At 43.8% G+C, this 25,119-nt stretch overlaps 1 protein-coding gene across 5 annotated transcripts in view; it reads right to left on the reverse strand.

Annotated features, from left to right (window-relative positions):
- The window catches only part of pkp4 (plakophilin 4), a 184,371-nt gene that overhangs the window by 22,776 nt on the left and 136,476 nt on the right, over positions 1 to 25,119 (reverse strand). For 4 of the 5 annotated variants that reach the window (XM_031892752.1, NM_001270690.1, XM_012970592.3 and 1 more), the window contains 4 exons: positions 24,199 to 24,390; positions 18,828 to 19,044; positions 7,426 to 7,558; positions 5,178 to 5,391 (listed from right to left, as the gene is read on the reverse strand). In XM_031892752.1, coding sequence (XP_031748612.1) covers positions 5,178 to 5,391; positions 7,426 to 7,558; positions 18,828 to 19,044; positions 24,199 to 24,390 — 756 coding nt within the window. The remainder of the gene's footprint in view (positions 1 to 5,177; positions 5,392 to 7,425; positions 7,559 to 18,827; positions 19,045 to 24,198; positions 24,391 to 25,119) is intronic. The other variant, XM_031892753.1, reaches the window with a different exon arrangement.

Consider the following 25,119-nt stretch of genomic DNA (forward strand, 5'->3'; position numbering starts at 1 on the left):
GGTTGAAAGCCTCTTCCAACCCTAAGAAGGGGGGATTGGGAGATGAACCCGGTGTTGGAATACTAAGAATACTAAGGAATAAGAAAATCTGAAAGAAAAAAAAGCCTTGAAACCCCACTGCAGCTCATTTTATTCCTAACAGTTTAATTAAATTTTTTGGCACAAAAGATTATTATATTAATGCATGGAAATTATAGACTAATTCCTATTATTGGTCATGTTGGTTTGTGCAGGACTGGGGGCGGCAGATTATTGCGACTGTCACACAAGAATGGATATGAAAGGCACCAAACGGCCACAGATGCCACATGGCCCCTACGTCGGAGCAAATAAGACTTGATTGTGCATGGGGCTAGCTTCATTTCCCTGCGTGCTATTGAGGAAATGTACCTATCTGTGATCGCCAAGTGTAAATCAGGAAAAAAGGCTTGTGTTGCCAAGCAACCAGACATCTGCAAAAGTAAAATGAATGCACAGGAGCAAATGGCTGCACGCATTTTCATATCATTACATCCAGCTCCATTCCAAGAACACTAGCCATCTGGTTACTGCTTAAGCAAGGCTACGTACGCGAGCTGGGGGACTGGGATGGGGCAGGTATTGTTTATCTCTCAGCACATCTTTTATTTCCATTTAACCCCCCCCCCCCCCACACTTTTCATTAATTCCACTTTAATGGGAGACTTTTGTCACTTAATAACCTCTTTATAGGCAAGTATTGGTACATTCATTGCTGAATTACAGACTATCTTCAGAAGCAACATCTACACAAGGACCATTTGTAGGGCAGGGGGGGTTCTAGGGGTTGGCAGCGGCTATACGCCTATGTGTGCCTACACCACCACGTGCATGCCAAGCATCGGCTGAAGAAGGTTATGTTTGGTGGAAGAGGAATAATTGGTCTGGGGCTGTTTTCCATGGTGTGAGCTAGGGCCACTGGCTCTATTAGAATCAAACCTTAAGGCTACATTAAACAATGACATTCTTGGCAATTCTGAGCTTCCTACTTTGTGGGAAAAGTTTGGGGCAGGTCCTTTTTATGTAAGGTCTGTACAGAATAGGAATACAGAGATGGGAGTGGAAGAACTTGAATGACTTCTGACCTGATCCTATACACGGGATAAATTTGAACACCGCCTGCAAGCCAGGCTTCCTCCCCAACATCAGCGCCCAGCCTATAAATGGAAGCAAATCCCAAAATCAATGTTCCAACCTTTGCTTTGGGAATAAGATATTGGACAACCAGGTGTCTGGATACTTTTCCCCATAGTGTATAGAGATAGTTTGTATGAAAACAATGCATAATACATATAGAGGGGGCCATACATGCCAGCTGGATAAAAACCACATCAACAAGCCAAGGCCTCATCAGATGGGAAAATTAAACCTGCATGACTGATATCTGGCTTATTTTCTACCAGATATTGGTTGGGCAGGCCCGTTGGTAGGTTTCCATACACAGTCGGACCTGGTCTTGAAGCACCAAGTGAGCAGCATTTAGCAGCCACCTTTACTCAGATTTCTTTCAAAGCAGCAAACAATGCCTTTGGGGCAGTAAAAGATTCTGCCCAGATTGGTACAGCGCACTATGGCACCTTGGCAATGCGCTCTGCCTACAAAGAAATCCATGGGGGCCAGAGAAGCAGAGTCTTGGAGGAGATCAGCTCAGTTGTTGGGGATGGGAGGAGAGGGAGTTAAACATTAATATCTTAAAAACAAGAACTTTCTATTGATCATAATGACAAACGTTAATAAATAACATATTAAATAAGAATGAATACACAGACTGGCCATTTAAGATTACAGTCAGCGTCTCACATGACAAAGTCGGATCAATTACCCTGAAAGACTCATTAACATTCCCTACACTGCTGCCGCTGCGGCACAGCAAACAGAATCACTCAAATTCTAAAATATATAAATATTTGAAATAGGCATCTCTGATGTGACACAGAATAACGCTGTTAACGAATGTCTGTTATAACAACATAAGTTAATTATGCTCTGAATGCATCTCTATCAATAGATACAGCGCTACGTGCAACTTTGTAGGTGTGGTTTGCGACTACTGCACTGATTCTGACTCTACAATGAGACTAGCCATAAAGCAAGGCTGGGCTGTCTCATCCCTGAAGGATAAGTATTAATACTTGGCAATACACGCTGGCGTAGCTGCCCGGCTCGGTGTATAGATGCCCTACCAATGTAGGAGTAAGTGGTGTCATTGCCAGTATATATGAAATTCTGAAGATATAAGTAATATTTACACTTATAAGATGAACCAAATCTCCCATATTTCTGTAACAGTAGGACAATGGGGAATGGCTGGCGCGGGGGGTTACCGGGCAGGAGCAGCCGAGATACCGCAGGAGTTAAGCATCCATTAGCGGACGAGCGGCACATTTTTCATTTATGAATTATGTTGAAAAAGAACATTAGGCTGGGAAATTCATGAACAGAGCTCAATTATTTTGCCAATATCATAGCAGCTTGAAATTGAATGCTAATGCTCTAGATAATCAGTGTACTTGGCATCAGCGATGACTTTAAATAAATAATAGTAATAATGAAAATTACACAGGGAACAAATTACCCAAACAATACTTGAAAGCGACGCAGCCCTGCGACGGAGTGACACCGTGCATTTTAATCTATTAATGAGTGGCTATGTGGCTGTCTCTCATTTGTGACGGCCCCACTTCAGGCCACGACACACTTCAAATGAGAAGTATCTGTGCCGACGCGGGTTAAAGGGAATTACAAGATGGCCGCAGGCAGTCAGGATTCTCAGTCATAGTTTACAAAGATATCATAAGTTTTTCCACTGTAAATATAATGACTTTGAAACAACAGCGCCACCTGCTGTCCATTTTGGCCAAATAGACACAGTCGTAACTAAAGGGGACATATAATGTGGAAAAACAATATTATACCAATGAATTGTACTACTCTAAATATAGAAGGAATGTGCTTTTAAAGGTAGTGTTTTGGGCTGAATTATTGAAGATTTCTCCAAAATCCCCACTAGTCCTGCCCATCTATTCCACTTCCTGCTGCCTCCTTTCCCAGGCTGTGCAGGGGGGAGCGGCGGCTCTCAGCACACTGCACTGTAGGATAGGAACCAATCAGCAGCTAGGATGACCTGATAGGGAACTGAAGCCTGTGTTTGCTTGTGTGACTGCAGGGCTGTGATTGGCTATGCCCCTCCTACTGTGCTTCTGGTAGAGACGGTTAGGACACGCCCACCCCTCATTTGAAATACAGACAGGAACCTGAGAGGATCTATATGGGGCTGCAATATTTTTACAAATAGTATTAATTTTTAGAACAAAGTGAAACCATATATTATTCATAATTGCCTACAAAATTAGAGGTTTCTTCGTTTATCCTATATGTCTCCTTTAAGTTAGTGAGAAAATGAAAGTGTGGTTCCGCTCAAAAAATAACCTTTGCAGGCAGGGAAGAGTCAACTGACATTTCTCTGGTCATTTCTAAACAAAGCATTAAAAAGAATTTCAACTGTAATTTGTATCCCATTCTGCACAGCGGGATCTTGGACTCCTGAAACAATGTAGCAGACGCTAGCACTCCAGTTCCCATAGTGCCTTGCAGGATTATTTAAAGGCCTATAAAGTGGCTTTGGCTACATGCAGGGCAAGAGGGGGTACAGTTGTGCCGGGTCCGGAAAAACCCTTTTCTGTAATGGGGCGTGGCCGTGTTGCGATTGTATAAAGTTACGTCAAAACTTACACAGTTTACGTAACAACGGCAACAACTGCCAAGAAAGTCACTTACCTTGTCTAAAAACTTTCATGGTGGGCCCTGTATCAATAACTTGTACTGGGCCTCAAAGTTTCTGATGGCGGCCCTGCCTACACGGATTCAATAGCCAGACCCAGACATCAACAAACAAATCATAAACCACTGAATATTCCAAATGGAAGGTTTCTCAGTATGCTTTTCTCTCATTAGCTCATAATGAGGCTACTGATATAGCAAACACTGCTGCACCAGCCTAGGATGGTTTCACCGTTTTCACCAGTCTCACCGTAACGGACCTTCAAGCTTGGCTCCCATACTGAGACCCACCACCACTTCTTTGGAAACCCCCAAGGGAAGTTTAGGAACCAGTGCCCTAAAGGGGCCAGCCCCACAGTATGGGAACCACTGTTCCTGAATGAATAACACTCACTTTAATCCCTTGTATGTATTCTTGGCATTGTCCAATTTCTGCGTTCACTCCCCCACAAGCGGGGGACCTGCCAAGCGAATGTATTAATTCATTCCTTATGCTCTGCCTGCAGAGCCACCACAGCAACATCTACAATATATATTTCTATTCAGACCAAAACATTTGTTCAGAGGTATCACAGAAGTATGATGGCAGCTAATAAGCCTTTCAGCCTAGAGTGAATGTTGTGCATATTCTCCTTATAGGCAGGAAGCATAGGCAATACAGCAGGGATCCCCAACCTTTTTTACCCGTGAGCAACATTTAAATGTAAAAAGAGTTGGGGAGCAACACAAGCATAAATAAGTTACCTGGAGGTGCCAAATAAGGGCTATGATTGGCTATTTGGTAGCCCCTATGTGGACTGGCAGCCTATTGAAGGCTCTATTTGGCTTTACACATGGTTTTTATGCAACCAAAACTTGCCTCCAAGCCAAGTATTCAAAAAATGAGCACCTACTTTGAGGCCACTGGGAGCAAAATCCATTGGGTTGGTGAGCAACATGTTACTCACGAACTACTGGTTGGGGATCACTGCAATACAGGGAACATGTGGGTTGGAGTCCAAATAGACCCAAATGGTGACTAAGGAAAAATGGTGCCTAGAGGTGCTGTGGCCAATATCTTGTCAAGACTTAGAAAGATCTCAGTATTTAAAAAGGTGAAGAAAAAATGAAAAACTAAGCTGTGGTCCAAAAAGATGCCCCTTTTTTTTATCTCCTAGAAATGAGGCACATTCAGGCATAGCTGCTTCTATATCCAGTGTGTGAGAGAGAATGTAGCAAGATGTGCCACTGGCTGGCTTATATAAACATCACTACTATCCAGCGGGGTCTGGATGAATAATTAGTAATGCAGGAAAAGCCACAAACCTTGGATATGAGAGAATACGGACATGAGGAGACACATATCTGCGGCGGGTTGGTTAGTGATATTGGCTACTCACCAGTGACAAGTTCCCGTACTTCTTGGTCATTTGTTTTTCTCAGTAGTCTTAAAAGGGCAGGGACACCCCCTGCATTTTTCACGGCAACCTTATTTTCATCAGTAGATTTGCCATAAACTAAATTTCTCAAGGCTCCACAGGCGTTCTTCTGCACTTCCAGCACCTTGTTATCGAGAAGGTCTACCAAGTGCTTGATCCCGCCCAGCCGGCACACCTACGGGATTCAGAGGAAGGTAGAACAACACTGAGAAACCAGTGGCACTTCCTGCGTTTCAGGATAGTTACGTTAAAAGACATACACATACCTGTATTTGAGGGGGTGATGAAGTCTAGGATGCTCACCTATAGAAATATGAAATTTTGGCTTGGGCACAGGGCTGGTACTATGGGCCCTCTTTAGTGCAAGTGGCTGCTAGGGGTTCTGTTGCATGCCTACTACTGATCTCCTCTACAGTCTATATACTTATAGGGATTTCACTCAGCTTTTTCATGAGTCATTCTGATTTGCTGTTTTTTGACATGGAAAGATCTGACTCTTTGTGGCCTGCAATTCAGATTTATCAGACCCTTGGGTAACACTGGCCTGCAGGGAGATATGGGGAACTTCACAAGAACTGGGTAGGTCAGTGCTGTCCAATGGCAGCCTGTTCCCCCCCCCCCCTTCCTGTCTGGCTGCTGTGAATGTCTACCTTTGTGTAATCTTTAATGGTATCAATACTACCCTGTACTGCAGTATTGATAGTGTTGTTGTATCATGCCCTAACCTGCCTGTGTGTGCCATACTCTGCCTGCCCTATGCTGCCTGTGTGAGCCATACTCTCCCTGCCCTATGCTGCCTGTGTGTGTCATACTCTGCCTGCCCTAATCTGCCTGTGTGCCATACTCTTCCTGCCCTATGCTGCCTGTGTGTGCCATACTCTGCCTGCCCTAACCTGCCTGTGTGCCATACTCTGCCAGCCCTATGCTGCCTGTGTGTGCCATACTCTGCCTGCCCTTAGCTGCCTGTGTGTGCCATACTCTGCCTGCCCTATGCTGCCTGTGTGTGCCATACTCTGCCTGCCCTATGCTGCCTGTGTGTGCCATACTCTGCCTGCCCTATGCTGCCTGTGTGTGCCATACTCTGCCTGCCCTATGCTGCCTCTGTGTGCCATACACACAGCCCTATGCTGTGGGAAGTGAACCTGGCAGAGGTTTGTTCTGGGAGTTTGTTAGCATTTGAGCCACAGAAGCCACAGAAGTTGGACAGCACTGGGGTAGGTGATATGGTCCATGTTTACTTTCTGGTAATCTCATTACAGCACAGCGCAGCCTCCACTCTGTAGGTGTGAGTTGCAGCAGATGGGCCAATAACCAGTAGGCCATCACACACATGGAAGTGGGTACCGATACTGTATAGAATGGGTCATAATGATGCCCTTTAATGCAAACAAGTTATGGTAACTAAAAGGGGCACACAGTTTATTCTAAACCAATTAATGGGGCACAAAGCTCACAATGAGATTTAGTGTGGGCGCCATGAGTGCAAAGATGAGAAACACTGCGGTGCTGCAATACCTGCTCGCCCCGCGCTACCAGCTGACAATAGTAGCACAAGAATATCATGCTGGGGGAAAGATGCTGGGGTGTTTAATGCGGAAGCACTTACAAGTGAAATAACATTTTGAGAAGATTAAAACAAGATTACTGCAGTAGTTTTGGCTGGTTCATTACAGGAATACTGAAGCTCAGAAAGGTTACCAACTCGAAGGAGGCAAGAGATTTAGCGAGCGTTTATTGCAGGCATATAAAAAGACAAATATCATTCAGATTTATGCGGAAATGAGATTTAATTACATTTGCATTCTAAATTTCATTTAATCCCTAGAGCCTCCAAGTGTATCTCTCAAAGTTATTTTGATTTGGAACACAAAATACATAAAAATGACTTCCATCCCTAACAATGCAAGCAGAGACTGTGTAACTCATTCCCACGGCTAAAGTCCAGTGCTGCTTCGGAGGGGCAGTACCCAGAAAACACAGCACTACTTATTTTTCATACACAATTACCCCCCATTATAATTCTCAGTATAGTTCTTTATCAAAGCACAATTATCCCTTTGATCCTGTAGTGCTTTCCTATCAACAAATTATTAGTTTTAATGGTGCTGTTGACTCTCTACAGCCCCTATAAAGCCACCATTCTGGAGTAGGCAGGGATCTGAGGAAACGTTTCTATTGACCATGAAGCCCACAGCGGGTATTTCCTCACCTCTATCTTGGTTTTGTGGTCTCCAAAGCAGAGGTGCTGCAGGTATGCGGCGGCGTTGGCTTGCACCGATGGAAAGTGATGCTGAAGCATGTGAATGACTTCTGGTAACTCCGGGTCCCGCCAAGCAAACTCTCTGCAAACCAAGGAAAATACAGGATTTATTGAATAGGAGGCTGCCAGTAAATATAAATTAATAACATGGTAACAATAGCCGTTTTCTTGGGTAACAATAATCCTTAATGGCACCCATCTCCCAATCATCTGTTACAATGTTCTACCAACGCTGTACAGTTAAGCAACACACTGGCTTTATAAAGACCAAGGTGAAAACATGTCAAGATCATTTAATACTCAATTTTTATTAATAGTCAACAGATGATCAGACTAAGAGAAAGGTTTATTTGGTCAGATAAATGGGAAGAGCACACAGTTACTCAGGCCCAGAGAGAGATCTGGATAGACACAGACAGATGCACAGATTGATATGAGGTGCCAATTACTGTGCCAATCCGCCATGTTTGTTGCACTTTGCATCCTGCCTTGCAGAACTGAATTGCTGCTGGTCTCTAGCTTTACACAGAGGACAGAGGCGTTTGCCCCATGGATACAGCACTGCCTTCATCCAAATATACAAGTTATGGAGCCTGTACTATACCCACCGACTGCCCTATGGACAGGGCTGCCGGACATGTGATCCGCACTTTGCTTCAGATTTTTTATCAAAAAATGCAGATGAACAGCCACAACCCAGATGCAAGTGCTTTTTAAATGGGTGTACTTTTGCCCCCTTTAGTGCATTGCACTTGGGGTAAATAACCCCCTAAGATCAGCAAAACAGATAAAAAGAAGAATACAAACAGCTAATCAAAGCCGTATCTAGATGGATAGATCTACAGTGGTGTGAAAAACTATTTGCCCCCTTCCTGATTTCTTATTCTTTTGCATGTTTGTCACACTTAAATGTTTCTGCTCATCAAACACATTTAACTATTAGTCAAAGATAACACAAGTAAACACAAAATGCAGTTTTTAAATGAGGGTTTTTATTATTTAGGGAGAAAAAAAATCCAAACCTACATGGCCCTGTGTGAAAAAGTAATTGCCCCCTGAACCTAATAACTGGTTGGGCCACCCTTAGCAGCAATAACTGCAATCAAGCGTTTGCGATAACTTGCAACGAGTCTTTTACAGCGCTCTGGAGGAATTTTGGCCCACTCATCTTTGCAGAATTGTTGTAATTCAGCTTTATTTGAGGGTTTTCTAGCATGAACCGCCTTTTTAAGGTCATGCCACAACATCTCACTAGGATTCAGGTCAGGACTTTGACTAGGCCACTCCAAAGTCTTCATTTTGTTTTTCTTCAGCCATTCAGAGGTGGATTTGCTGGTGTGTTTTGGGTCATTGTCCTGCTGCAGCACCCAAGATCGCTTCAGCTTGAGTTGACGAACAGATGGCCGGACATTCTCCTTCAGGATTTTTTGGTAGACAGTAGAATTCATGGTTCCATCTATCACAGCAAGCCTTCCAGGTCCTGAAGCAGCAAAACAACCCCAGACCATCACACTACCACCACCATATTTTACTGTTGGTATGATGTTCTTTTTCTGAAATGCTGTGTTACTTTTACGCCAGATGTAACGGGACACGCACCTTCCAAAAAGTTCAACTGTTGTCTCGTCGGTCCACAAGATATTTTCCCAAAAGTCTTGGCAATCATTGAGATGTTTTTTAGCAAAATTGAGAGCCTTAATGTTCTTTTTGCTAAAAAGTGGTTTGCGCCTTGGAAATCTGCCATGCAGGCCGTTTTTGCCCAGTCTCTTTCTTATGGTGGAGTCGTGAACACTGACCTTAATTGAGGCAAGTGAGGCCTGCAGTTCTTTAGATGTTGTCCTGGGGTCTTTTGTGGCCTCTCGGATGAGTTGTCTCTGCACTCTTGGGGTAATTTTGGTCGGCCGGCCACTCCTGGGAAGGTTCACCACTGTTCCATGTTTTTGCCATTTGTGGATAATGGCTCTCACTGTGGTTCGCTGGAGTCCCAAAGCTTTAGAAATGGCTTTATAACCTTTACCAGATTGATAGATCTCAATTACTTTTGTTCTCATTTGTTCCTGAATTTCTTTGGATCTTGGCATGATGTCTAGCTTTTGAGGTGCTTTTGGTCTACTTCTCTGTGTCAGGTAGCTCCTATTTAAGTGATTTCTTGATTGAAACAGGTGTGGCAGTAATCAGGCCTGGGGGTGACTACAGAAATTGAACTCAGGTATGATAAACCACAGTTAAGTTATTTTTTAACAAGGGGGCAATCACTTTTTCACACAGGGCCATGTAGATTTGGAGTTTTTTTTCTCCCTTAATAACGTAAACCTTCATTTAAAAACTGCATTTTGTGTTCAATTATGTTATCTTTGACTAATAGTTAACGGTTTTTGATGAGCAGAAACATTTTGTGTGACAAACATGCAAAAGAATAAGAAATCAGGAAGGGGGCAAAAAGTTTTTCACACCACTGTATAGCTTCACAGGAAGGTGAAGAGGGACAGCAGGTAGCTGAGCTAGAGAAGGGCTGGCTGACCCGTTGCCCCCTTTTTGCAGCATCTCGCACGGTTTGGACTAAATGCTAAATAATGACTGTTACAGATAAAGAATTGTTACAGAAGAGGCGAGTGCATTTCTAACAGCGAGGGAGAAGGGAGGGCGAGTGGCCGAGCTGCACGCAGATTGATTGCTGTGGGACTGCTGGCTGCACCCTGGGATCCCCAGCACCCGCTGACACAGCAATCACAAGGTCAGGAAGCGCATGAGCGGCTCCCAGCGGTTACCAGGGGGCGTGATGCCCAGTGACGGCACAGTCCCACCAGCCCAGCCATTTTAGAGGCAATGCAGATACCAGCAAAGGGTAAATATGAACAGAAATATATTTTACTTACCTTAAAGGGAAAGTTCTTTTTAACAGATTAGTGTAATGTATGTATCTTGTTCACTGTTGAGTTGCAATTGACCTTTTGTTTTAACTGAAAGGGATCCTATCCTACATATATAGATGTGTAAGAACTCATTATAAACCTAGGGAGGAATTCTGGCAATGCTTAGGAGGAAGCCTGTCTATCTGTAAACACAGCAGCTCTTATCTGCACTTGCCTGCCATAGACTCCTACAAGTCATACTGAGAAGCTGCCCATATACGTGCCATGCCTGTAGCAATGATATTATATAAATTCACGGTGCTCCAGCTCTTTGCACAAGCGACTGAAGGAAAGGTGGCCACATCGAGCGTAACTTCTTGTACACTCTACTTTCAATAAGCCCATGGGCCAATAGAGAGCATATCCAACTGGCCCTTTAGCTTACAATAGGTGCCATATGCCAGTGCCATCCAATTTTATCATGAACAGGCCCAGTTACCAACTACACCACACGTGTGGCCAGCAGGTGAGCAAATCTATTTTTAGAGAACTAAATCCATGACTTAGCCTTGAGCTGGGGTCTTCTGAGTAAAATAATGAGCCTCAGTGGGCATGACGCACTCGCATTCCTCCTCCGTTTGGCACCACATACTGTGCCCATTAGTAGATGTGAGTTCATGTGCAATAATAAAGTTGTTACTTGGCTTCTCATCCTCCAACATATAACACTGGCCATCTGAGTTCCATAATCAAATATTCTGCATCTTGCTCATATTATGGCTCAGATGGCTTAGGTCTCGGCAGCCGTCGTGCCATCTTTGCCTGCCAACCGGCTCCTTAAAGAGCATCCGTGTGAACGCCGCGCTGCAGAGCTGACAGACACAAATGCAGATAAACAGATTTTCACACTCAGCATGTGACAAATTACCGGACGACCTTCCCTGAAAAACTCAATATTAAACACCGAAAATAAATTGTACCCTGAGCAATTACTGAGCGCCTGTACCAGCCGGCATCCTGCGCCATCATAACCTAACCAAATACAGAACAAGGAAAATGGATTGCGCTCCTGTCCAACCTCACACAATGCATATCTCACCCATCAATAGGACTTTATTTATGACACAAATTAGTGCATTATTACATTAAGAGCAAGCAGCAGAGAGCTATGCCGCAGATGTCATTTTGTTTCTCTCATTCACTTGAAGACTACAAGTTGCATAGTAATCGCCCAATCGATAAGGCCTATAAACACCGCCACAAATGAGATTAAAAACAGTGTCTATGAGAAAACCTGCAGCCATTTATCATCTATAGACCTGGGTTTTCTGCATGATGTCTCTGCGATGTGCCCCCAAGCCCCACGGAATATTCAGCGTGTACATCAGGTTTCTTCTAAAGGGCACTGCCAAGCTCTGCTGTCAGCCTGAGGGGAAAACAAGTCTTCGGGCATGCTGGCAATAAGCAGTGTAATATAAATGCTAATGATATATTAGAACAGCTCTATAAATAAAAGCAAAGGTGCATGGCAGATTACATTTCCCAGCATGCCAGACCAGTATGCACAACGATTGGTCAGGACTGACGCCCATGCATATACCCACTTTGTTTCATACAGTTTTATTGGTACATACATGGCCTTCTTAAATTTAAAGTGATTGCTAATCTCAAATAATCAATTTGTTGGTAGGATTTCTGTAGCCAAACAAAATGCTGCATTTGATTTATGGACTGTACATGGAGCCGTGCACCTGCAGTTCTGATTGGCTGACAGCTGGTAATGCTTATATGCAAGTCCTTCTATTCTAAACTGCTTTTCTTTGTTATGTCCGCTCCTCCACTGCCCCCAACCAATGCCCACATCTCTACTGCCCCCTGTTATCTCTGCTCCTGCACTGCCCCCTAACCAAACCCAAGGCTGCCCTACCCCCTACCTCTGCCTTCCCACCACAGTCCCCTAGCTATCACCAAGCTGCACAGCTTCATTGCTACGCCACTGTGTCCTAGTTATATCTATGCCTCCACTGGCCTTAGCCCTGCCCACCCCTATACAGCACCCTAACTATACCCAAAGCTCCATTGGCCCCTTTCTTTCCCCTCCCTATACATCCCCCTAGCTATCACCAAGCTCCACAGCGTCCTATCCATGCTCACTCCTTCACTGCACCCTAACTGGCCCGAAGGCTGCACTGTCCCCTACCTATGACCTTTCTCCACAGGCCCTAGCTATCACTAGGCTCCACAGCCCTGTATCTATTGCCACTTCTTTACTGCCCCCTAACTATCCCTAAAGCTTTCACAGCACTCTAGCCATGGCCATTCCTCCACTGTGTCTTGGTTATATCCATGCTTCCCCTGTCCCCTAGCACTACTCACTCCTCCACAAACATCTCTAAGGCTGATCTGCAAACCCTACCTATGCCCTTCCTCCACATACCCCTAGCTATGGCCACTCCTTCACTACACCCTAGGTACCACCAAAGCCTTCACAGCCCTCTAGCCATGCCCAACCCTCCACCTTACCATAGTTATATGCGAGCCTAGCCCTACAGTGCCCTTGCTATGCCCAAGCCTTCATCAACCTTTATAAAGCCTCCACTGACCCCTAAATACGGTATACCCAAGCCTCCACTGGCTCTTAGTTAGTCCCATTGCTTTCCAAAGCCACACTTCCACTACCCTTCATTTAATACCATTTGAATTGCCCCAAGCTATTCTCACTCCTGCACTGCCCCCTGCTACTCTCGCTCCTTCACTTACCCCATGTGATGAGCTGTGTATGTATGAATATGCGCAGAACAGTGAATGTTTCCTCATACTTGGAGCTTAACAGAAAAGAAATAGTTAATTTCCATATACTTTTTGCATTCTACCTTTGGGTTTGATCACCCATTTTTAAATGTGCTTTTTGCAGCTAATTATAGGATGGATGCCCAGACGGAATAAATACCTTTCACCATGTACAGCAAACGCACTGACAAGTTTTGCAGTTTAATATCATATCACTTCTTCAGAATAGACTTTCACGTAATTAAAATTGTTTTGAATAAAGAGACATTAGGGCTCTAGTAGCCATTTCTTTTTGTAAGGGGAGGTCAGACCCATGGAGACAGAATCCTGGATTGGCAGTATGTGCTTAAGCCTCCCAGAAACACGCTCCCACGCTGAATGGGGGGATCAATATACCCCGGCACAATATTAATCACACATACTTCCCACTGCTGATTACGGCCATAATTAAAAGTAATCAACATGCACTCTATCTGCAGGGCAATGCGTTATGGCAATAATTAAGTTACGTATTGGGCTTAATTGCAAAAGCATTTAATATAAGATAAATGATCATTCCAGCAGGCAATGTTATTTGGAAGGGCTTTGATATCTCTGGCAGGCTTCAGAGGATTATGGGAGATGTAGTTCATGCTGCAGCCAATGAACAGACATTTGGTATTTATCGACTGCCACAGCCAATAAATAATCCTATAATCACGAATTTCCTCTAGAATTATTCATTACAGCCTATGGTTAAACCTTGGTGAAATCTACATCAATATTTCACAGGTTTTGATCCTTAAATTGTTATATAAGTAGACTTGGCTGTTACTGGAGGCACACACTGCTATTATCTTAACAATAGATGCAAATAATAGAAATTTAGTTAAAGTACAGGCTGTCAAGCCTGACAAAAACTGCATTATCATTTCAAACTATTTTAAAGGCAAAGGATAGCATACTCCTAGCGGTACTGTGCTTAGTGAGGTCGCATTCTCCTAGTGGTACTGTGCTTAGTGAGGTCGCATTCTCCTAGCGGTACTGTGCTTAGGGAGGCCGCATACTCCTAGCGGTACTGTGCTTAGGGAGGCCGCATACTCCTAGCGGTACTGTGCTTAGGGAGGCCGCATACTCCTAGCGGTACTGTGCTTAGGGAGGCCGCATACTCCTAGCGGTACTGTGCTTAGTGAGGCCGCATACTCCTAGCGGTACTGTGCTTAGTGAGGCCGCATACTCCTAGCGGTACTGTGCTTAGTGAGGCTGCATACTCCTAGCGGTACTGTGCTTAGTGAGGCCGCATACTCCTAGCGGTACTGTGCTTAGTGAGGCCGCATACTCCTAGCGGTACTGTGCTTAGTGAGGCCGCATACTCCTAGCGGTACTGTGCTTAGTGAGGCCGCATACTCCTAGCGGTACTGTGCTTAGTGAGGCCGCATACTCCTAGCGGTACTGTGCTTAGTGAGGCTGCATACTCCTAGCAGTACTGTGCTTAGTGAGGCCGCATACTCCTAGCGGTACTGTGCTTAGTGAGGCCGCATACTCCTAGCGGTACTGTGCTTAGTGAGGCCCCATACTCCTAGCGGTACTATGCTTAGTGAGGCCGCATACTCCTAGTGGTACTGTGCTTAGTGAGGCCCCATACTCCTACCGGTACTGTGCTTAGTGAGGCCGCATACTCCTAGCGGTACTGTGCTTAGTGAGGCCCCATACTCCTAGCGGTACTGTGCTTAGTGCTGGGCTGTTAGAGAATGGGGCACAGTAGGATGGAAGAGTCCAGCCTGCCAGAGAGACAATGGCGGCTTAGGCAAGACTAAAACTGTAGTATTTACATTACAAAAGGGCTCCAGTTTGATTTATTACCACCAGTAAATCTGACAGGCCAGTTTAGGGAGCCTAGCACAGGATCACTCCATGATAAAACCCTTAAAACCGACAATTATGTCTTTTCATTTCAGCTCAAACCTCATTTTTTTTAGCAATGTTTTATCTTTTACCTGTAACCAATCCTGTCACACAGCAGGCAGAATCCAATTATTGCTTTAACCTGTGAGGCTGCCTCGTGCTTGCCTTCCATTCATCTCCCCTCGTAGGATACATTAGGCAAGACTAAGGGAGAGGGGATGAAGCGCTTGTCACGCGGCGCAGCCCCACGGAATCTAACGAATCAGCTCTGTGCGTAGCCCAGGCGCCCCGGCCCCCGACAAATAGAAATAATCAAAGATAACACGAGGTATAAAGGAAACACTAATAACTCCATGTAAGGAAAAATCAGATCTTTTATTCGCCCGTGACAGCGAGACGTTTGAAGGGGGGAAATGTTAAAAAGAACGCTGGCGCTCGTGGGATATTTAAATAAATATATTCTCGTACTTTGTGTAAGTTATTACGGGAAATGTCAGGCAGCAGTGAAATGGCTGCAGGCCTTGGAATGATTTGAAATGGTAATGTTATAGAATGTTCCCTCCATCAAACAGCGGAAATTCTCCCTTCGCGCTCGCTGCTTTCTCGCTAGTGAAGTGCTGTTAGCGGCTGGGAAGGTCTCGCCGAGCGCACAGGCACTTTGCACGCTTTGATATTTGGCAAGAAACTACTTTTCTATGTAATTCCTTTCTTTTCTTTTTTAATGCTTTGAAAAATAAGCAGTTCTGGTCCTGCTGGAGCCTCTTGTACCCTCTGACAGTAGCACTCTGGCCTGGGCAGGACTGGGCTAGGGAAGGGCCTGTGTGGCACTGAGCCCCCGATGTACAGTAGTCATGGGATATTAATGAGAGGTACATTGCCAGTAAATCTGTAATACCAGCCCCGGCCTTGGCTGGTTAAATAACCCCTATAGCATAGCATTTTCCCCACAAAATTGTGAATTGTGCTTTAGTGGAATATCTGTAGCTTAATGTACAGGCCAAAAGAAAACATTTCTGGCTCCTTGCTTGGACATTAAAGGAGAAGGAAAGTCATTTTGGCATTTTACTGCCAATAGATTCACCACATTAGTGCCACCTAGAACGCTATATTTATTCAGCAGAAAGCTCTAGCCGTTGGTAGCGCAGATACACTTTCTGATGGGAGGGGGAGGGGGGGAGTAAATTCTTATGGGGGGGGTGGAGCAGGAGAGGGGAGAGAGCTGCACAGATGTCAGCCATGGGAATGAAGGATTTTTCTGAGAGAGGAAGTCTAATACCGAAGAACATGTTTACACAAAGGAAGACAAGAAATCCTGTGTTTCTTTTGATAGAGGACTCAGTGCAGCATTTCTGTGATGCTTATGGCTGTATTTACATAGACCTTTCTCATAAAGCTTACTTAGTTTTTACCTTTCTTCTACTTTAATATCAGACAAATTCCCTTGAGCCACTTACCCACGATCCATACTGGCTTTGTTTATTACAACACAACAGGAAAGCTATGGGAAGTTATGTTGGCAATGGCAACTAGAACTGTAAACTAAGCTACTGATAATTCTAGCAACTGGGGTGGGGTAAATTATTCTTAATATTCCTATTAGACAAACATAAAAGGAATATAAATAGTTCCAGAATAATTTCCTGCTCAACTCCCGTTCTCACATTGGCTTTTATGACACATCACCAAAAGGTTTATATTACTGCACTGATGTAAATGTTTGATTATCCGAGGGCCCGCAAAGGAAAAGCAGAGATCCCTTACACCTAACACACAACCTGTATAAGAATTTATAGTTGATAATCCTCCAAAAGCAAATGCAATCTCTGGTACGAGGCATCTGGGATCCCAGTAATAACAATTAGTATTTGCAACAGGAAAGGAATAAAAGGAAATGTATAGAAAAGTCTGTATGTTTTACTCTGCTCTTGACAAACAGCCACTTTGTAACACAATGGGGTGCAAGGTCATGGGCCCCATTAACTAACATCTGTACTAAACTGCACCAGGGCAAATAGAAAGTCATTTTAAAACACTGCAAATCATGGAATCGAAGTGCAAGACCAGATGGGAATGTCGGCATCACGAGAGGCGGTTTTCTTCTCATTTTTGCGCAATGGGGCAGTTATCGTTAAGAGATGCGTTATGTAAATAAGGATCTTCCATGCAAGTGGGAAGTGGCAATAACATTAAAACAAACATTTGTTTAGAACAACTTTGCCTTCCCCACCTCTAATTTGTGTATTTCAGTGGGGTTTTACTCCATTATGGTTCCTTCCCTTGGGAGATGGTGTTCTACAAGGAGAAGGTATCCCTGACGGCCCATCTTGGGTTATTAAATGTAAAATACATATTCATATAAAGTAAAAAGCATAATAGTTAGAGGTTAGTATGGATAAAGGTATTCTAAGGGCAGTGACAGACGGGGAGATTAGTTGCCCCGCTACAAATCTTCGTTGCCGCGGGTGACTAATTTTCCCACAATGCCATGCCACCAGCAAGAATGTAAATCGCCGGTGGGATGGCATATGTGTTGCTACGATTTCCGAAAGTCGCCCGAAGTTTCCTCTCAAGGCAACCGGAAATCGTAGCGAGGCATATGCCATCCCACCAGCAATTTACATTCTTGCTGATGGGATGGCATTGTTGCCCGCGACAACGTAGATTCGTATTGGGGCAACTAATCTCCTAGTCTGTCACTGCCCTAACAGTAAATACACACTGAGCTACTAACAGCAGCTACTTGTCACGGCTACTAAACACCAGAATATACCCTACCATAAACAATACTGACAATTATAAGTAAATGATCAGCATTGTCTATTTTAGTAGCTGTGACAAGTAGCTGCTACTAGTAGCTCCATGACTCTTCTCCCTAATAAAACTGCTAACATGCAAATAACTAGTGTGCTTTTCAGATAAGACCACTTATCTACCAATAGGGCATCAGTGCCCAGTAGCTCCCAGCAGGTAATGGTACTGGGACCAAGTCATGAGTTTATGCCCCTTTCTGCACAGTTTACCAGACTGACTTCCTTCTCTGAGCTTTGCTGGAAGGATGCAAACGCTTACTGATTGGCCAATAACTACTAACCCAACCTATGGATGAGAACCTCAGCAGCAAGTTTATACTTATCCCTCTGTCAGGCACCATTATCAATAGGATAAGCGGAGTATTATCCCATTTTGAAGACTACCCTGTGCCATAAACCCATTTGCAGCCCTTAGTAAGTTGAGCGAAGCATGTATCTTCCCATGCAACTTGCATACAGTGGAAAGGAGTCAGAGCATATCAAAATGATGCTTATGGCTACTTTTGGGTTTGATTCCAGCATATGTCTACTCCATGTGGCACTACCAAAACTCCTCTAAAAGGAGCTGCCTATTTATAAAACATGCCCAACGGTGCACTACAGAATGCTTTCTTGCAGCCACAAACTTAAAAATAAGTTAGATTAGAATTAGATTCAGCGTCCCACGTGGCTCTCTATACTCCTGAGTGCAAAGCAAGGGCTCAGAATACAGAATAAAGCCAATATATCCTAATAAGTGCCCAGTGTACATTGCTTGCAAGCAGAGTTGCATTCCCACAATTACATTGGCCTGGGAATTAGCAAGACATTTTGTTATGTTATCTACAAGCCTCCTATACATCAGCCATTTAAGGAATGGGTTAATATTGCTGCAGATATTAATAATATATTATTTATATTATATATTATAATGATAATAAAAAAAATAAAGACATAACTATACAGGAAGAGAATATGAATCATTATTACATGGTTACACCGCATTACAATTTCCCAGACCTTTGCCCCTACTTGCCTTGGGTCCTTCTGGATGCTGTCAATGGAAGGAGACCTTGTGGTGCCATCATCAGGGGGCGCTGAATGCGGCATCCTATTGTAGCCGGGCTCCGATATTCGATACTGCATTGATCTGTATGGCTCTGCATAATTAGCTGCTGAGTTGAGCGCATAATTATTTCTTTGGTATGCAAGGGTGCTCCGCTGGCTCATAGTCCTCTGTAGGTTACTGGACCCTGGCAAGACAAAAGAACAGGTCCCTGCTGAAATGCAAAATCCAGGTTACTATATCCTCCTGCTTAACAGAAACGATTTCCTATAAATAGAGGCTTCATGGGAGAATAAACGAGCGATGAGAATGGGGAATCCCATGTTAATGCCTTACCATACACTTATTGTAGAGCAGCTGATTGGAATATAATACATTTAATCGGCTGAGAATCATTTCCAAGTGCAAGTCGCTTGCATGCAAAGAGCCACATTACGGGCAATATAGCAAGCGATAGATCTGCATGTTATTAAAACAAAAAGGAAAGCAGACACTTTGCATGCTAACTACCGGCATGGAGAGCGGCTTATTCTTCTGGGCTACAGGCCTAGTCGGGGAAATGGAGAGCTGCTTATTCTTCTGGGCTACAGGCCTAGTCAGGGAAATGGAGAGCTGCTTATTCTTCTGGGCTACAGGCCTAGTCGGGGAAATGGAGAGCTGCTTATTCTTCTGGGCTACAGGCCTAGTCGGGGAAATGGAGAGCGGCTTATTCTTCTGGGCTACAGGCCTAGTCGGGGAAATGGAGAGCGGCTTATTCTCCTGGGCTACAGGCCTAGTTGGGGAAATGGAGAGCGGCTTATTCTCCTGGGCTACAGGCCTAGTCGGGGAAATGGAGAGCGGCTTATTCTTCTGGGCTACAGGCCTAGTCGGGGAAATGGAGAGCGGCTTATTCTCCTGGGCTACAGGCCTAGTCGGGGAAATGGAGAGCTGCTTATTCTCCTGGGCTACAGGCCTAATCGGGGAAATGGAGAGCTGCTGTGTTACTGTTTCTTTAACGTAGATTACCTTCAGGTTAATTCTTAATATGTCATAGAATGAGGCTGTTCTTTATTATTTCATTATTTGCCTTCCTTCACTGACTCTTCCCTGATTTCAACTGGGGGTCACTGACTGAAGTAGCCAAAAACTATTCAAAAACTTTGTAAGTCTACAATTTTATTTTTATTGTAACCTCTTATTATTTACCTTACTATTTAGGCCCTCCTCAAGTCATAACCCTGTCAATCTTTTAAACCACTGCCTGGTTGCTAGGTTAAATTGGATCCTAGCAACCAAATTGCTGGCACAATTCCAACCTGCAGAGCTGCTAAACAGAAAGCTAAGTCATTCAAAAAACAGACATAATAAAAAATGAAGACCAATTGCAAACTGTCTCAGAGCAGCACTCTACATCATACTAAAAGATAATTTAAAAGTGAACTACCCCTTTAATGGGAACTTATAGCCTACCTTCTGACTGGGACGAACCCCGTGTTACCATAATACCTTTTTTTTAGGATAGAGGGATACCAATGCTGATAGTTTTGTTTTAATCTTTCACTGTCCAGCCTATGAGCAACTGAGGGATGTGCTACAGCCATGTCTTTAATATTCCATTTTTTACCACTACCTGCCCCTATTTACTGCAAGCCATGCCCCCTCCTTATTTATGATGACAGTGAATTAGGGCTATATGTACAGGCCTGGCACAGTGAACAATGGAAACGTACAAAAGGGTGAAACTGCAAGAGGGCCTCTTCATTTTTCCAGTGTGTGTGTGTGTGTGTGTGTGTGTGTGTGTGTGTGTGTGTGTGTGTGTGTGTGTGTGTGTGTGTGTGTGTGTGTGTGTACACACTTACAGAGGAACAGTTTACAGAAATTTATGTATATTTGCCCCCTAAAATGAAATATTTTCGACACTGCCCCAGAAGTTCTTGTCCGCCCAAACCGTCAGTAAGTATGAGCCAGGATATTCACCCTACCCACAGCCTTAATACATTTATATAAATTATCTTTATATTTCTGCTTGGCAGCAGCCATTTCCATTTCGGCAGGTTTCCCTTTTTTAATGGCAGAAAGGGATGCTTCTCTGTAACAGTCAATGGATATATTTTATACCGAGAAAGAAATGGGCACAAAATACCCAGCGACGTTATGACTTGGGACTAGCGCAAGAGATAGATAATAAATTCCGAAACGCTCAGGAGAGATTGCATTGGATTTTGGCTGCCTAGTAAAATGGTATTAAAGTTACTTGTGACAGTTAAGAAAAAGCTTATTATATTATAATTATGGCAAATGCCATCAAGCGCGCAATAGAATTACATTTAATGGATGTTTAATAGGGAAGGTCGTTTGCCTGCGTCAGCCAGGTTAATGGGAGGGCTGCCCCTGCCAAGACAGACTGACTGCGACTGTACATTGCAGCTACTTATTCGCTGCGGCCATGGAAAGTGGTCAGGGATCACTAAACATAAGAGCAAATATGCCTCCCTAAATATTCATGTCAGCCCAAAAAGCGCTCCCGCTACAGTACCAGCAGTTTTTATATTCCTAATTCTGCAGTTTTGTGAATTCTGCCATCATGCTGTATTAGGAATGACATTTAAAGGCAATTGGGGCAGAACACAAGGCCCGGACCCCAGCAGTGGCGCATGCTTTACCTCCCACCATAACACGGGCCAGGGCTGCCCAATGTCAGGCCCATCCTGATTTTGTTCCCATTGACTAGAATCCTACCATATGCTCTGCTGTCAGGGTGATGGGAGCTGAAGTTCAAAAAATGAGGAAAGAGAATTATAAATGCAATTGATGCACATTGCCAGGGCTGCCAATGGTATCCTTTGCCCCTACAATATCCCAGAACTGCATGAGTACATTCAGGCCCAGACTGGCAATCTGTGGATTCTGGCAAATACCAGAGGGGCTGCTGTAAGATGCCATAGACAGTCACTATTTATTGGGCTGTGGGGGAGCTGTTTGGGCCTCTGTGTAAGTGAAATGCCAGAGCTTATGTTGAATCCCAATCTGGGCCTGGGTACATTGATATATCCAGACATCAACTCTTCCTAATTTTTAGTAAGTCCCCATGTCACCCACATCAGCCTAGTCACCCTCTATCAGAATGTTCACCCTAATTATTACTTACCTGCTCCCACTGAAATGCATATTAATGGCCTGGGCAGGATTGGGGAGTCTTGGCACAGGCTCGGCACAAGAGGACTAGGTTTTTAACAAAACCAGGGTGGCATCACTGTATATGTAGCTCAGAGGTGCCAGAAACGCTTATTGCAAAGCCAGCTTGGTTTGGATCATTACCTTGCAAATGTGATCCTACCATTTTTTCTAAGGAAAAGGATATTTCAAGTCTTATCACTTAAAATATTTCTTTCCAGACTGATTAATTATAGTACACTGAAGGGATAAAATACCTCCCCCATATCCTTAGATAGCTGTATGGACAGTGTCTCAGGAGGAGACATATTTATCCAGTCTCCCCAAGTTAAGAGTGATGGCCAAACACTGATCCCCCAGCAGTTTGATTGGCCACCCCCCAGTAATACTGCCAGACATGCCCATAAGGCCTACTGCAGAAGAATATGGCAGCCTGGCATATTTCCGTGCGTCAGTCTATTAGCAGAAGCCATTTGTCACAAAGTTCTCATTTCATCAGTTGCGGCTGATTTACAGGTCCGGAGATAATTGTCTGATACAAAAGGTCCGGTGTAAATGTAGTCGAACATAGTCACATATCCTGTATATTACCCATTTATCATCTCCCAACCGGCTCCCGCAGCCTCAATCAGTGTCAGACGCGGCAGCGAGAAGTTTATGGCGTGCAAACAAACACGTCCGGGGCTGAATAATACGCTTCTATGTCAGCGCGCATTTAATCTCTGTCCCTGAGCACAAATAAACTCTCTCTCTTGTTTCATACAATATTTCATACTAAAAGATTCCCAAATTGCTATTAATTTGCACTCAGCACATTTTATCAATGACAAACTCACAGATTAAAACATTGATTCCCCCCTCCGCCACCTCCATAAACGCGTTGTATAATCTCACTGGGCTCCTACCAGATACTCAGACTTCTCCTGTCACTTTGCTGCTCCCATTGCTGCTCTCCAAACTGGTTTTCTTTTTTATTTTTTTTGTGGTTTTTGGAATATTGATTTTTTTTTTTTGTTCTGCAGCTCTCCAGTTTAGAATTTTAGCAGATATCTGGTTGCTAGGGTCCATATTACCATAGCAACCATGCAGTGGGGTGCAATTGAAACATAGGGATATGAATAGGAATAAAATATAACAATAAGTCTGTAGCCTCACAGATCAAGTCTTTTGGCTTCTGGGGTCAGTGACCCTCATTTAAAAGCTGGAAAGAGTTGGAAAAAGAAGGCAAATCATTTAAAATCTATAAAAAAAATAAAGACCATTTGAAAAGTTGCTAAGAATTGATAATTATATAACACACTAAAAGATCATTTGAAGTTGAACTGCCTATTTAATAGCGCTGCAGGGGAGAGCCCAGAAATAGTCCACATCGCCGCCATGAGGGGGTAGAACTTTATTTCACCTTATGACAGACTAAAGCCAAAAAGCGCTTCCATGCCCTGTTGTGATTTGTGTTCTCCAACTGGTCCAGGTATTCCACAAGTGGCACTTATCAGAGGCTGCTGGGAAAGGTATGTGCGCAATAACAAGAGGGCCACAGGAGTTCTATACAGATTTTGCAATGCCCAAAAAGCCTCAAGAGCTCATCCAGCCGGCCAGCTCCTGGGCAATACGTGCCCACATACAAAGATCAGACTACATAATGTCACATAGGACTGTATTTACAACCTGATGGGATTTTCCAACTTTCTAAGCAAGCTAGATACTGGTCAGGGACTATCTGTCACCATACCCCAGAGCAGTGATCCCCAACCAGTGGCTCAGGAGCAACATGTTGCTCACCAACCCCTTGGATGTTGTTCCTAGTGGCATAAAAACCCAGTGTAATTGCCAAACAGAACATCCTGTAGGCTGCCAGTCAACATAGGGGCTATCAAATAGCCAATTATATATATTAAAAGGTTGGGGATCCCTGCCCCAGAGGGAACAGGCAGAGAAGAGTCAGCGGTAAGTGCCAGCTCATTGCACATCAGCAGGGCGTATTCACTTATATAGGTTGGCAGTTGCTCCGGTGCACCCGGTTATGGGTAAAAGTATCGGAACACTTTAGCACTTTGCCAGCGTGACCCGTATGATTTATGGAAACTTACCATACATGCACTTTCCTCTGAAATGAACCCAGCATATATTACTGCTGTAAAAGGATGCCACTGACTGTATTCTTTGTAAAACACAGCAACTAACTTACCTGATCCCGTCCGATAGATTGCCGTGTTTGAGCCCTGCCTCAGCTCTATGGCTGCGTGGTTGGCGTTCCGGTAGACTGGACTGTAATACGTCCTCCCTTCATATATTGGCGTGATCTGAAGGTCGGGCGATACCGCTGATCTCAGTTCCTGTCCGAGCTGGCTATGCTGACTTGCATATGAGCTTCTTAAGCCTGGAACAATGGCAATGCCCACCAGTTAGTAGGACACATCCCGGCACTGATTAATTGATGGCAGTACTGCCTGACACCTACAGTCCCAACACTCACAGAGCACCATTCTTCTAGACCCATGCTATATATATATATATATATATATATATATATATATATATATATATATATATATATGTGCTTTTATAGCAAATATTAATTACCTTCTTGCCATCAAATGAGCACAGACACCCTATGGCCTCTTGCAATCAGTTGTTCATTACTGCAATATAAACTTCTTTATCATGTAAATGCAACATGGAGATGAAAACACGGAGCTCCCTGCTTGTCTACTCTGTCTATTTCTAACCTAAAAGTAACAGATATGTTTGGCATATGTTCTTATATACACGTTTGGGTTGCCAGGGAAAAATGTGCCTAAAAATTAACACTTTGCGTGCAATATCTGATTTTTAAATAATATAGTTAAACAGGTTGTTTATCTTTAACTGAAGTTTTAGTATGATGTGGAAAATGATATTCTAAGACAATCTGCAATTAGCCTTCATTTTTATAGTTTTTGGAATTTGAATAAAGTTTTTTTGTTCAGCAGCTCTCCAGTTTGGAATTTCATCAGCTATCTGGTTGCTAGGGTCCAAGTTACCATAACAAATAGGCAGGGGGGTTGAATAAGAGACTGGAAAATGAATAGAGGAGGACATAATAAAAGTAATAATGTAATAAAATGCA

Source organism: Xenopus tropicalis, chromosome 9, assembly GCF_000004195.4.
Source record: "Xenopus tropicalis strain Nigerian chromosome 9, UCB_Xtro_10.0, whole genome shotgun sequence".
Classification (NCBI taxonomy): Eukaryota; Metazoa; Chordata; class Amphibia; order Anura; family Pipidae; genus Xenopus; species Xenopus tropicalis.